General features: G+C 44.0%; 1 protein-coding gene across 1 annotated transcript in view; it reads left to right on the top strand.

The window, feature by feature from the left end:
- The window catches only part of abat (4-aminobutyrate aminotransferase), a 78,364-nt gene extending 62,895 nt beyond the window's left edge, over nt 1-15,469 (top strand). The window contains 7 exon segments of the mRNA XM_084330296.1: nt 2,357-2,420; nt 4,232-4,380; nt 4,497-4,634; nt 5,497-5,664; nt 6,785-6,931; nt 9,911-10,022; nt 12,060-15,469. Coding sequence (XP_084186422.1) covers nt 2,357-2,420; nt 4,232-4,380; nt 4,497-4,634; nt 5,497-5,664; nt 6,785-6,931; nt 9,911-10,022; nt 12,060-12,184 — 903 coding nt within the window. The 3' untranslated portion in view covers nt 12,185-15,469.
- Nucleotides 15,470-15,782: the final 313 nt, after the last annotated feature.

Here is a 15,782-nt window from a genome sequence, read left to right as displayed (position 1 = left end):
TTTTTAATGTTTTTTTTTATGACAGTATTTATATATTTGTATATTATATACTGTAACTGTATAACTGTAACACTGTATATTATAAGTTTATCCTGCTCAAAGCACTTCACCATTTTAATATTGTGTGTATTGAGCCGTACTGTATTGTAGCCATTCTCCAATCTGTTAAATAAAGTTTTCATTCATTCATTACACTACTGTACGTACACAATCATACGTGTAAAACCGACAAGATTGCAGCAGAGTAGATTTTCGAGTGATGACAGACTGTCACAGACTGATTGAATGACAGGTGAAACAACTAATTGTATTCACCTCCCGTCTCCCGCCCTTCCCACGCGCCACGAACCACTGAGCTACTGTGATACAGTGCTTGCGCAGTCAGTCCATTTGAGCTAGTAGTCAGACTTTGCTGGCTACCACAGAATGTCTCACTCGCAGAAAAGAAAAATATCAGATTTCTTTTCTAAACGTCCCACCGGTCCCAGTGACAGTCCCACTAAATCTGATAAACGTCAGAGAGAGACAGAGACGACAGGTTCAGCCTCAGCTTCAGGTATTGAAGAGTTAACTGAGTCTGTTCCCCTATACCCCCCCTCGGGCGCCAGGGGCTTCCACTGAGGGGTGATGCAAATAGGGATGGGGTGTTATGGCAGCTCATGATGGAAAGAGTGCGCACCGAGTCTGATCCCGAGTTGAAGAATTGGCTCCAAAAGAGAGACAACTGGATGTCCAACAACATCCTAAACGAAATCTTACAGCTGTTTGCCCATGATATTCAGCGACAAATTAGAGGCAAAGCATCCAAAAGCCCATTCTTTGGCTTGAGCGCTGACGGAACCACTGATGTCACAATTCTCGTGTAATATACAGTTCGCCGATGACAACTTGGAAGCTCAGAATTTTTTTTTTTTTTAATAAATGGAAATGTATGGTTGAAACATGCAAACGTTCAAACACACACACACTAATAAGCATTGGAGGCTTTTAACCAGGGCCGGACTGGTTGAAATCATTCAGGCCAGGAAATATAGTGCAAAATATAGCCCCAGTCAGGCCACTTTTTAAGCAGGGGGTCTGGGGGTCCCCCACCAGGATTTTTTTTGTTACAAAGACTTCATTTCCTGCATTCTGGTGCAGGATTTTTTTTATTTGTACCCTTTAAATGCCAGTGTTTGTGATGGCATCACAAATTATTGTTAAAAAACAGGCTAGCATATGTATGATTAGCAACAACACAGATTTTTATGGATTTTCATTTTTTTTGTAATTGATAAATAGGCCTACAATATTTTATTCAACTTCAGCCCTGATCATAACACCACATATTCATTTTATAATTCTAACCCTTTAAATGCCAGTGTGTGTGATGGCATATATTTGCAATATATCAAATGCAAAGTAGGTTTTTCTGGGGGGGATTATTACAGGCTAGCATGTGTCAATGATTAGCAGTTTTTTGTAAGTGTCCCGCCTCCACCAATCACCCTTTGTGTGTGTGTGAGAGCAAGAGAGAGAGAGATAGTTCTCCAACTTGTGTGAGTTGTAGTGATCTCCTGGTTGTTCCCCACCTAGGTTATCTAACTATTGCGCTGGTGCAACTAGAAACACTGGCCTGGCCTGCTTCTAAGTTCAGTGGCCTGACTGCAAAATATATATATATATATATTTTTTTAATTATCATCTGGCGACCCCCCCGCGGCGGCTCAAAGGCTGCACCCCCTACCGATTTAAAGTTCCAACGTGCCTGTAGGTCACTCATGTTGCTTTCCAACTGCTCCTGCTAGCACCCACTGTTAGCTGTCACTCCTAGCTTAACTGTTTCAGCTGCAACTATTAGCTTCCAAGGTTCACAGTTCACATACAGACACAGTATATGATTTCAACTGCTAGTGTTTGTATCCCTGGTTAGCTTCCAATTGTCTCACTTATCTGAATCTGGATCCAAAGCTAGTTGTTATCATCCACTGCTTGCTTCCAAAGTTCACAGTTAGCATCCACTGTTAGCTCCAAAAGTCTGCAGTTTGTTGTTAGCATCCACTGCTAGCTTCCAAGGTCCAAGATTAGCTTAGCTGTTTCTGTTTCAACTGCAGCTGCTAGCTTCCACTTCTTTTGTTTTGTTTTCTTTCTTTTTTAACACTGTATAGTTGCTGTTGAGCTTGTCTTTACATTGTTCTACAAATTACTTCATTCTCTCTCAATCTAAAATGACTAAAAGTACAAGCAAAGCAAGCAGAGCTCATGTAACACATGTTTCTCCTTCTCTCTCTCCCCCTCTCCTCTCTCTCTCTCTCGCTGCCTCTGTCCCTCTGTCTCTCTCTCTCTCTCTCTCTCTCTCTCTCTCTCTCTCTCTCAGACGCCTGGTTGTCCAGATCTCAGTATTCTCTCCTTCATGGGAGCCTTCCATGGGAGGACCCTGGGTGAGACATGCTGCTCACATAGACCTCTATACCTCACATAGACCTCTATACCTCACATAGACCTCTCATAGACCTCTATACCTCACATATACCTCACATAGACCTCTCATAGAGACACATATACCTCACATAGACCTCTCATAGACCTCACATAGACCTCTATACCTCACATAGACTTCTCATAGAGACACATATACCTCACATATACCTCTCATAGACCTCTCATAGACCTCTATACCTCTCATAGAGACACATATACCTCACATAGACCTCTATACCTCTCATAGACCTCACATAGAGACACATAGACCTCACATAGACCTCTATACCTCACATAGACCTCACATAGACCTCTATACCTCACATAGACCTCACATAGAGACACATAGACCTCACATAGACCTCTATACCTCACATAGACCTCTATACCTCACATAGACCTCACATAGACCTCTATACCTCACATAGACCTCTATACCTCACATAGACCTCACATAGAGACACATAGACCTCACATAGAGACACATAGACCTCACATAGAGACACATAGACCTCACATAGAGACACATAGAGACACATAGACCTCACATAGAGACACATAGACCTCACTAGAGACACATAGATGACACACATAGACCTCACTAGAGACACATAGAGCTGCACCCTATATTCAGCCCTTTACATTCAGCTGTTTACATCCACTGACCTCATGGAGAAACATGGAACCCCGCATAAAACTATGTTCCTTAACTCATTCAGCGCCATACCCGATGATAATCGGGTTATCTCGCCAGCGGTTGAGCGCCATACCCGAGTATAGTCGGGTTTTCATCGTTTTTTCTTTTACTCGATTTTTTTATTCTATGCAATGTCACGGACCTCGGTGTTACCATAGGAAATCATTCTGCGATCACTAGAGTGCAATACCGGCCGCATCCTGCTAGGTGGCAGTATCGCCCACCCTTTGAAACCTTTTTTCACACTGGGTGTTACATCTAATTTCCTCCGGGCTGAGAATTTTGGTCCAGGCAAGCCTAGCGGTTCACCCCGATCACATTGGAACGCGTCCATGGCGCCTCAATGCATGTGTTGTGCCGGATTATGTCGGGGACCCGATGAACACCAATACTGGAAATCGCGATCAGACAATTGGTATATTCTTTTTGGGATACCTCCTAGTAAAGGTAAGGACTATATGACATCAATCCTATTTTGATCCAACCATGATTTCACATCGATCGCAACGATCATATGTAACATACTCCAAAACGTATGCCGTTGCTGACGATCAAAGCATTAAAAAACGACCCCCCCTTTCATGCATTCATGATGAAACATAATACCTATTATATACAGTTGATTTGGAAATAGTAGCCTGTCCAGGCGAGCAACGCCAACGCTTGTAGCAAAATTCACATATCGCTCCATTGCGCCGTTTTCAGGAATTAGCCAGGATCGCTCTGAAACTATACAATATTCACCACGGTATAACACGCAAACGTATGTATACATGAAAAGTTTTATTATTTTTCACATGTCGAACGATGTATAGTTAATGTCAAATGAGCCATAGTATTGTCTCCATAGCTATAATATAGAATATAGATATAGCCCTGCAAACACCGCCACGCACAGTGAAAATCCCTATCTCTTAGAGCGGTGGCGCAGTAGGTACAAAGATGGCTAGATCTGCTGGCGCCCAAAGTGTTAAGGGCCTCTGTGTACTTTGTAGTGTTTGAGTAAAAGTACTTTGTTACTTTCCACCCCCTTGAGCACGCTACATCAACACAACGCCCTCTCGCCTCTTTAAGGTTGCCTGGCAACGACACACTCCAAGGCCATCCACAAGCTGGACGTGCCCTCGTTTGATTGGCCCATCGCCCCCTTCCCCAGACTCCAGTACCCGCTGGACCAGTTCGCCAGGGAGAACGCCCAGGAGGAGGGGCGCTGCCTGGAGGAGGTGAGGGGGGGGGGGGGCTCTGCCTGGAGGAGGTGTGTGTGTGTATCTGAGTGTGTGTGTGTATCTGAGTGTGTGTGTGTGTATCTGAGTGTGATGTAACTCCGCCCCCCCCTCAGGTGGAGGACCTGATCGTGAGGTGGAGGCAGAAGGGACGACCTGTAGCCGGTATCGTGATCGAGCCCATCCAGGCCGAGGGGGGCGACAACCACGCCTCCCCCGAATTCTTCAAGAGCCTGCGCAACATTGCCCGCAAGGTAGGACTCATCCACACATCGCCCGCAAGGTAGGACTCATCCACACATCGCCCGCAAGGTAGGACTCATCCTCACATCGCCCGCAAGGTAGGACTCATCCTCACATCACCCGCAAGGTAGGACTCATCCTCACATCACCCGCAAGGTAGGACTCATCCTCACATCACCCGCAAGGTAGGACTCATCCTCACATCGCCCGCAAGGTAGGACTCATCCTCACATCACCCGCAAGGTAGGACTCATCCTCACATCGCCCGCAAGGTAGGACTCATCCTCACATCGCCCGCAAGGTAGGACTCATCCTCACATCACCCGCAAGGTAGGACTCATCCACACATCGCCCGCAAGGTAGGACTCATCCTCACATCGCCCGCAAGGTAGGACTCATCCTCACATCACCCGCAAGGTAGGACTCATCCACACATCGCCCGCAAGGTAGGACTCATCCTCACATCACCCGCAAGGTAGGACTCATCCACACATCGCCCGCAAGGTAGGACTCATCCTCACATCACCCGCAAGGTAGGACTCATCCTCACATCACCCGCAAGGTAGGACTCATCCTCACATCAACAGTCAAGGTCCTTAACCAAGGTCCTTAACCAAGGTCCTTAACCAAGGTCCTTAACCAAGGCCCCCAACCAAGGTCCCCAACCAAGGTCCCCAACCAAGGCCCCTAACCAAGGTCCCTAACCAAGGTCCCTAACCAAGGTCCCTAACCAAGGTCCCTAACCAAGGTCCCTAACCAAGGTCTCTCTCTCTCTCTCTCTCTCTCTCTCTCTCTCTCTCTCTCTCTCTCTCTCTCTCTCTCTCTCTCTCTCTCTCTCTCTCTCTCTCTCTCTCTCTCTCTCTCTCTCTCTAGCATGGCAGTGCGTTCCATGTGGATGAGGTCCAGACCGGGGGGGGCAGTACAGGAAAGTTCTGGGCTCATGAGCACTGGGGGGCGGAGGACCCGGCGGACATCGTGTCCTTCAGCAAGAAGCTGCTGACGGGAGGCTACTTCCACAGAGACGAGCTCAAGGCAGATAAGGTGAGGTGACCTCTAACCTCTAACCCTAACCCTTCTCATAAGGTTCTTCATTGCTCAGGGTTCAATGAACCTACTGGCAAACTGGGACCTCGACCCACCTGAGTGTTGGGACCTTGTGACATGTAGTATGATTCCCTGTGGTTCTTTGTTTCTCGGTTCATTTGTCTTGCTCATGTGTCAGCGTCTTTGGGTTTTTTAAAAGCGCTTTATAAATAAAATGTTTTATTATTATTATTATTTATGATGAAGTATGATGCAGTATGAGGGCAGCCGGGTAGCGCAGCAGACTAAGCGTCTTTCTACCACCAGTGGGACAGTGGGATCGAATCCGGCTGCCGCGGTACCTCCGGCTTGGTTGGTCGTCCATACTGACACAATTGACAGTGTCAGCGGGTGGAAAGCCGGTGGGGTGGGTCCTGGTCGTTGTAAACAGCGACTCCTATGACTCAGCGAGTAAGGGATCTGGGTTATCTGAAATAAAAAGATATCTAACCCTAACTAACCGTACTGTCGTGCACTTGTCCTTATAAACTAACCTACACTGTAGCACTCAACACTTTGATGAACATTGTTACTCAGCTGATAGAGTTGTGCCCTTCCTGATGATTTGTCGTACAGAACCTGTAAGTCGCTTTGGAAAAAAAGCGTCAGCTAAATTACTAAATGTAAATGTAATGTAAATGTAGTGTGATCCTCCCACGCGTTACACTCACCCAATGAGAGTCCTTGCTGCCAGGTGAAAAGAAGCGGCTGGCTGCCTCCACATGTATCGGAGGAGACATGTGATAGACTTCAGGGCTCCCTAGACCGGCAAGTGGGGGGCAAATGCGCGCAATGACCAGGAAGGGGGGGGGGGGATTGGCATAACGACTAAATTGGGATGAGAGAAAAATACAGAAAAAAGGAGGAGGAAAAGTAAAAAAATCAAATAAAAAAAATAAGTATGATGCAGTATGATGCAGTATGATGAAACGAGCTGAACTCTTCTTCAAGGACCACTTTGCTGTTATCAAGCATCTTATTTATGTAGGAAATGTCGACCCCTGCTGGTCACGGTCAGTAGGACAATCACACTTTCATGTTGTTTACCACGTGTGTGTGTGTGTTTTGTGTACTCTAGCCCTATCGTATCTTCAACACGTGGATGGGTGACCCTTCAAAGAACCTGTTCCTGGCTGAGGTCCTGAACGTGATTCGCAGAGAGAACCTCCTGGAGCAAGTGACTCGCTCTGGGAAGGCCTTGCTACAGGGACTCTATGACCTACAGGTAGGCCTTGCTACAGGGACTCTATGACCTACAGGTAGGCCTTGCTACAGGGACTCTATGACCTACAGGTAGGCCTTGCTACAGGGACTCTATGACCTACAGGTAGGCCTTGCTACAGGGACTCTATGACCTACAGGTAGGCCTTGCTACAGGGACTCTATGACCTACAGGTAGGCCTTGCTACAGGGACTCTATGACCTACAGGTAGGCCTTGCTACAGGGACTCTATGACCTACAGGTAGGCCTTGCTACAGGGACTCTATGATCTACAGGTAGGCCTTGCTACAGGGACTCTATGACCTACAGGTAGGGCTTGCTACAGGGACTCTATGACCTACAGGTAGGCCTTGCTACAGGAACTGTATGATCTACAGGTAGGCCTTGCTACAGGGACTCTATGACCTACAGGTAGGGCTTGCTACAGGGACTCTATGACCTACAGGAAGGCCTTGCTACAGGGACTATATGACCTACAGGTAGGCCTTGCTACAGGGACTGTATGATCTACAGGAAGGCCTTGCTACAGGGACTATATGACCTACAGGTAGGCCTTGCTACAGGGACTATATGACCTACAGGTAGGCCTTGCTACAGGGACTGTATGAACTACAGGAAGGCCTTGCTACAGGGACTGTATGATCTACAGGTAGGCCTTGCTACAGGGACTCTATGACCTACAGGTAGGCCTTGCTACAGGGACTCTATGACCTACAGGAAGGCCTTGCTACAGGGACTATATGACCTACAGGTAGGCCTTGCTACAGGGACCCTATGACCTACAGGAAGGCCTTGCTACAGGCCAGGTACTGTGTGACCTACAGGAAGGCCTTGCTACAGGGACTGTGTGACCTACAGGTAGGCCTTGCTACAGGGACTGTATGATCTACAGGAAGGCCTTGCTACAGGGACCCTATGACCTACAGGAAGGCCTTGCTACAGGGAGTCTATAACCTACAGGTAGGCCTTGCTACAGGGACTCTATGACCTACAGGAAGGCCTTGCTACAGGGACTGTATGACCTACAGGAAGGCCTTGCTGCATGGTCTATATATTACCTACAGGTAGGTCTTGCTACAGGGACTGTATGACCTACAGGTAGGCCTTGCTACATGGTCTATATATGATCTACAGGTAGGCCTTGCTACAGGGACTGTATGACCTACAGGAAGGCCTTGCTACAGGGACTGTGTGACCTACAGGTAGGCCTTGCTACATGGTCTATATATGATCTACAGGTAGGCCTTTCTACAGGGACTGTGTGACCTACAGGAAGGCCTTGCTACAGGGACTGTGTGACCTACAGGTAGGCCTTGCTACAGGGACTCTATGACCTACAGGAAGGCCTTGCTACAGGGACTGTGTGACCTACAGGTAGGCCTTGCTACAGGGACTGTATGACCTACAGGTAGGCCTTGCTACAGGGACTGTGTGACCTACAGGAAGGCCTTGCTACAGGGACTGTGTGACCTACAGGTAGGCCTTGCTACAGGGACTGTATGACCTACAGGTAGGCCTTGCTACAGGGACTGTGTGACCTACAGGTAGGCCTTGCTACAGGGACTGTATGACCTACAGGAAGGCCTTGCTACAGGGACTGTGTGACCTACAGGTAGGCCTTGTTACAGGGACTGTATGACCTACAGGTAGGCCTTGCTGCAGGGACAGAGTTATTGTAGGGGTTAATGGTTAGAGGTTAATGGGTAATGGTTAATGGTTAGGGTTAATGGTTAGGGGTAATGGTTAGGGGTTAGGGGTAATGGTTAATGGTTAGGGGTTAATGGTTAGGGATCATGGTTAATGGATAATGGTTAGGGGTAATGGTTAATGGTTAATGGTTAGGGGTAATGGTTAATGGTTAGGGTTAATGGTTAGGGGTAATGGTTAATGGTTAGGGGTTAGGGGTAATGGTTAATGGTTAGGGGTAATGGTTAATGGTTAGGGGTAATGGTTAATGGTTAATGGTTAATGGTTAATGGTTAGGGGTAATGGTTAATGGTTAATGGTTAGAGGTTAATGGTTAATGGTTAATGGTTAATGGTTAGGGGTAATGGTTAATGGTTAATGGTTAGGGGTAATGGTTAATGGTTAGGGGTAATGGTTAATGGTTAGGGTTAATGGTTAATGGTTAGGGGTAATGGTTAATGGTTAGGGGTAATGGTTAGTGGTTAGGGGTAATGGTTAATGTTTAGGGGTAATAGTTGGTTTATCCCACATTCCATTCAAATTCGGAACCTCCCAGTTGGAAAATCTGAACAAATCAAATAAAACACAATTAAAGCTAAAAAAAAACTCTGAAACGGGTGGTTTGTGATGATGGTTCTAAACTGTAAAGGTTATGAGAGAATCAATCTTTAGGTTGTTGTCCTGCCAGGTATTATGGCACAATGGATAAAAGCCATACATGTTGTGTGTGTGTTAGGGCTGACCCCTATTAGTTGATTAGTCGACTAATCGGTCGAAAGGAGCCGTAGTCGACTGCCAACCTCTTAGTTGAATAAAAAAAAATTAAATTATTTGTTTTAATTTTTTTTTATCATTCTTTCCAAAAGAAAAGAGGCCTAGAAGCGTGGCTAACGCTAATGGCACGCATACCAGAGGCTAACTGCCTACGAAAACAGGCACAGAGGCACTGAAAGAACACACTAGACTAGACAAATATCAAGATGTATCCATCAGTGGACCAATTGCATGCTTTTGCAGAGGACAAGAAGCCTTCAGTCGACTCCTTCAGACATTAAGCACCCCCCACAGCCCAAATGGAATGATAAAAAAAATAAATAAAAAATGTAATTATACTTTTTTTTTTTTTTTTTTACCAATAGTCGACTAACAGCACATTTTGGCCAATCATAGTCGACCATCCAAATCCTTAGTCGGGGACAGCCCTAGTATGTGTGTGTGTGTGTGTGTGTGTGTTGTGTGTGTATATGCGTGTGTGTGTGTGTGCGTGCTCTCACCCTGCTCCCTCTCTGCTTCCAGGCTCAGTACCCGGGCCTGCTCAGTCGAGCTCGAGGCCAGGGGACCTTCTGTGCCATCGACATCTGCGACGACCCGACACGTAACTCCATCATCCAGAAGGCCAGGGACAAGGGTGAGAACCATGTAGTCACAACATGTAGACCCCACCATGTTGTCACATACCTGTTATTACAATTATACATACGATTATTATATTATACTGTATATAACATACATAATATGTATCTACAACTGTTGCATATATCTGCATATATCCCTGTTGACACACTGTACAGGTATACATACCTGCATGTACTATATCTGTATATATCCCTGTTCACACACTGTACATATATATTACATACCTAATGTACTATATCTGTATATATCCCTGTTCACACACTGTACATATATATTACATACCTAATGTACTATATCTGCATATATCCCTGTTCAGACACTGTACATGTATACATACTGTACTATATCTGCATATATCCCTGTCCACACACTGTACATGTATACATACTGTACTATATCTGCATATATCCCTGTTCACACACTGTACATGTATACATACTGTACTATATCTGCATATATCCCTGTTCACACACTGTACATGTATACATACTGTACTATATCTGCATATATCCCTGTCCACACACTGTACATGTATACATACTGTACTATATCTGCATATATCCCTGTTCACACACTGTACATGTATACATACTGTACTATATCTGTATATATATATTTATTTTACCAGGTAGTCACTTGAGATCAAAGATCTCTTTTTCGAGCAAGACCTGGCCAAAATGGCAGCAAAACAAAAACAAACATACAAATACACAAAACACAGACAGAGACATAAAAGGCAAAGTGGGGCAACAAGGGGATACATCTGAGCTGCAGCAAACAAGATTGAATGGGATTGGGGGAGATTGGAGGGCAGGGTAAAAAGGCAGAAAGAGGATGGAAGGTGAGGCTCCGCTGGGCAGAGAAGGTCAAGTTAAAAATATAAAATATAACACCACGTTATGCAGTGAAGCATCGACATTCTCCCATCTCATTCTTTAAAATGCCCTTAATTTGAACTTTAAAATCAGATATGGTAGTGATAGTCCTTGGGCCAAGTGCCCAGATATGACATGTCGGTACCGGTGAGGCGGCAAAGTTTAGTTGTGATTTTTTTATTTTATTTATTTATTTATTTATTTTATTTGTTATTTATTTATTTATTTATTTATTTATTATTTGTTATTTGTTATTTATTTTATTTATTTTATTTATTTTATTTATTTTATTTATTTTATTTATTTTATTTATTTTATTTATTTGATTTATTTGATTTATTTGATTTATTTGATTTATTTTATTTATTTTATTTATTTTATTTATTTTATTTATTTTATTTATTTTATTTATTTTATTTATTTTATTTATTTTATTTATTTTATTTTCAACGTTTTTTGAAGTCCATTCCAGGCAGAGGGAGCAGAGAACATGAAGAACGTACACATACTGTACTATATCTGCATATATCCCATACCTACTCTTAATAGTTATACCACTGGCCAACATGACCTGTTCCACCTTATACAGATGCAGCTCAATAAATTAGAATATCGTGGACAATTTTATTTCAGTAATTCAATTTAAAAAGCGAAACTCTCATAGATTATAGATTCATTACACACAAAGTGAAACATTTCAATACATAAGACCAATCATTATTTTTTTATTATATTGAAATGTCGGCCTTATGAAAAGTATGTTCATGTATGTTCACTCACTACTTGGTTGGGGCTCCTTTTGCACACATTACTGCATCAATACAGCGAAATATATTGACTTTTCCACGATATTCTAATTTATTGAGCTGCACCTGTATACCTATTTATAACTGTATCACTGTATAGCATAATTATACTGTACATACATCAGTTTAACATATAGTACCACAAGCTTGTTATATATACAGTATATATATATATATCATGTTTAATCACTTGCTACATTGTATATTGCTGTTGCACTTTACCGTTACATTTGCACTCTGGTTGGATGCCAGACTTATTTCCGTGGTACTGTACTTGTGCTGCATGATGACACTACAGTGTAATGTAATGTACTGACGTCCCCCCCTCTCTCTCTCTGGTCACGGCAGGCGTGCTCCTGGGCGGCTGTGGGGATCGCTCGATCCGCTTCCGCCCAGCGCTGGTCTTCAAGGAGCACCACGTGCACCTGTTCCTCAACGTGTTCAGTGACCTGTTGGCCAACCTCAAAAAATAGACAGTCCTCGCCTGGACCGAGAACCCCATCGAGCCGACCAACAGCAGTCCGGACCGGAGGAGGAGGAGGGGCGCCAGGAGAGATTGTGTCACGACAAGCACAATCCATATGAACACACACACACACACACACACACACACACACACACATACACACAGTTAGTAGATATATATACAATATACTCTCCCAAGGCCAGAGACAGTTACGCTTGTATCAGCCGCCACCAAAACAACAATGCACAGTCCATCCACAATGCCATACAGCCACACTGTGTCTGTATCGCTACCCAGGACTCTCACAGAACCTTAGTGTATTTTCCGTTCAGATTTGATAGTACTGCCAATGGAAAGATAGTTCTACTAACAATGACCACTATTAAAGATAATGACCACTATTAAAGATAAGGAATCTTGTTTATGCAGTCGCTGGCTTATAGGAGAAACTAGTTTTCATGCATTTAGACAGAGCCATAGCAATAATAAGTGTGACTTCATAGATCGACCGCTGTTCCTGCTCAGCGCCACCGCCACCGCTCACAAACCGTCTCATCTTCGTCCACATGGAGGCGGAGTGAGCGCCGTCCGTGTCGAGTCATTTGAGATCTGGTGAATCTCGGAAGCACAAAATAGCACGATTCTCTTCACAGTGACGTCACACTCCCCTCTCCTGGACAGGTGACGTCACACTCCCCTCTCCTGGACAGGTGACGTCACAATCCCCTCTCCTGGACAGGTGACGTCACACTCCCCTCTCCTGGACAGGTGACGTCACACTCCCCTCTCCTGAACAGGTGACGTCACACTCTCCTCTCCTGGACAGATGTCAGCCATATTGTCCCGGCTCCCTCTAGCTAGGACACACAGTGTAGCTGCAAAGCCTCCTCGCATAAAGTGAACAGCCTGTTGCTAACGTTGCAAACATTATCAACCGTCAATACCGTTAGCTTGGCTAATGTAAGCTGCTAACGTTGATAACATTATCAACCGTCTATACCGTTAGCTTGGCTAATGTAAGCTGCTAACGTTGATAACATTATCAACCGTCGATGCCATTAGCTTGGCTAATGTAAGCTGCTAACGTTGATAACATTATCAACCGTCGATACCGTTAGCTTGGCTAATGTAAGCTGCTAACGTTGATAATCTACAGCACACCTGAATTCAACATTGTTGTTTCAATGCTGTTGTTTCAACGCTGTTGTTTCAGAACCATGGACGCGCCACGCTTTATTCGTCCATATTGCAGCAAAGACACAGGCTGGGGAGGCAACATTAGCTTGTAGTGGTAGCTTGATGGTGGGTGCTAGCTGCTAACGTTAGCACCAGCAGGCTAACGTGACATTCTGTAACACAAGCACACACATTCTGATTCACAAACGTGTTTCAATTCATTGTCAATCGCATAGCTTGGCTTTCTTTTGCATCTTTACTTGGTATAGCAGCAAATACCACATGGGTTGCTTAGGTAGTTGTGTGGTGCTTTAGTGGCTTAACCAGACGGCTAGCGACAGCTATGTATCGACGTCGTGTGGAAGTGTGATTGACGTTGCGTAGCTGTGGTCGGTCGACTTTCATGGGGACAGACAGAAACACAGACAGAAACACAGACACTCTGCTCTAGATGGATCTGCCTCTTCAGCTCCATGCTGTGAAATGACAGGGTCAGTTTTCCAGCCGTATTGAACATTTCCTCTAGATGAGGGATCTTTGCTGATGGGATGTTTGCCAGAGAGGGAGAAGAGTCCTGCATGTCATTAAATCCCAACCATTTGCAATGTCCTGTTTGCTTCTATCAGTTTTTATGGACTTTCAGCTCGAAATGTTCTACGCCCGAATAATGTGATTTTGTAAAGAAGCAGGGAAATGTTTTAGACAGAGACATGTCATTTAGTGCCTGCATGTTACTTAAATCCACCCACATTTCTGTTCTCTTGTCTGACGATGGCTAAAATCTGTTAATATCCAAATATTAATAACGCCTAACTAGGACTCCCGTCTATAAATATGTACAAATTATATTTACATGTTTACATTCATGTTGATCAACAAATGATGTCCAGTAAGCCTAATGTAGAGTACAATTTGTGTTTTTTGTTGGAAAACACATTGGGCCATATTGCACGGGTATACATCAGACCGCCATTACGGCATCCGCACTGAATCTTGATGTTCACGCCTCTATTTTGGTTGAGCCACGCCCCTTTTGGGGGGGAAACAACTCAGGGGAATAAACAGGGATTAGATGGTGTTTGTTCATAAACTACAACTATAAATCAGACTGAAAACTACTAAATACATGTCTATAAATCACACTGAAGACCACCAACGCCCAGAAATAGTCATTAGAGAGAGAAATACGAGCTGAGCTACACGGAGAAAGACTGAAAACGGAGCAATCCTAACTTTTCACAGTGGTGTGAAACTCAATGGAGGCCAGTGTTGGAAAGGAACTAGTTGACTTGATGCAGTAACAAAACAAACATTTCAAACAATCTAAGTGTTCTGCCCACAGTTTTTATACAGAACAAATACAATGGAGCCTATGGAGGTTAATAGGAACAGTGTGTGTTTTCCCCAAAAAGTGGGTGTGGCCAAAGTACCCAGATGTCTCGGTCTGATGTCTGGGTGGAGTCCAGCCTAATGTCCCCTTCAATGCAGTTCTCCATTGATACAATGCTAACGGAACAGTTTTTGGCTAGCTGACGGACAATTAAAAACATTTCCCCATATTGTGAAAAGTGATGAACAGAAATTACAGACGTGTAAAATGTGGAGGTAGGTCGCGCCTTTAAGTGACGGTCGCCCCTTTAAGAGACGGTCAACCCATCGTCGATGTACACAGCAGTTATTGACATTGTTTTGAATGCCTCCTTTCAATGTTTATTTCCATTATGGTCACATTGACGACATAGCAGAGCGACGTGAAGCTAGTGCATCTCCAGTAGCTATAGGTTCTAATGTGATGAAGATGTACGGTGTCTGTGATGATGATGATGCAGATGATGATGAGGAAGGTAGTGCATCTCCAGTAGCTGTAGGTTCTAATGTGATGGCGATTCATGGTGGCTGTGATTATGATGATGATGAAGATGATGATGAGAAAGCGAGTGCCTGTCTCCTTGTTGGCCAAGTCAGTATTGTGTACAGATGTGTGCATCATTGATGACCTGTCTTAACATCTTAACAGTACTATTTGTTTATCATATTGAGATATGATTATTATTAATGTAATTATTTCAGATGGTTCTAATTATTGTTGTCTATAAAGCATCCTCTCTATGTACCCTGAAAGAATAAACCATAATGAAATTTTGGGTATATTTGTTTTTTTTATTGAGTACATTTCTTTGTATCCGTACTAGAAGTGTGTTTTGGGGAGTCAGTATTTTAATACATGGAAAAGCTCAGAGGAAATTTTGTTGGAATTACCACTTTTAATGGTTCAATCAACACAATCCGGCAATGAGAATCATAATTAATAATGAATCACTTCAGTTTATCTACTTTATCAAAATATACATGTTGAAACTGGTCGGCTCTTGGCTACTGTACACGAACAGGATAATAGATGAATAGGCTTCAGGAAGGAGGTACAGTGG

The sequence above is a fragment of the Notolepis coatsorum genome, assembly GCF_963971535.1.
Source record: "Notolepis coatsorum genome assembly, chromosome: 15".
Taxonomy (NCBI): Eukaryota; Metazoa; Chordata; class Actinopteri; order Aulopiformes; family Paralepididae; genus Notolepis; species Notolepis coatsorum.
The sequence above is the reverse complement of the archived record's forward strand: the minus strand, read 5'-3'. Positions and strand labels throughout refer to the sequence as shown.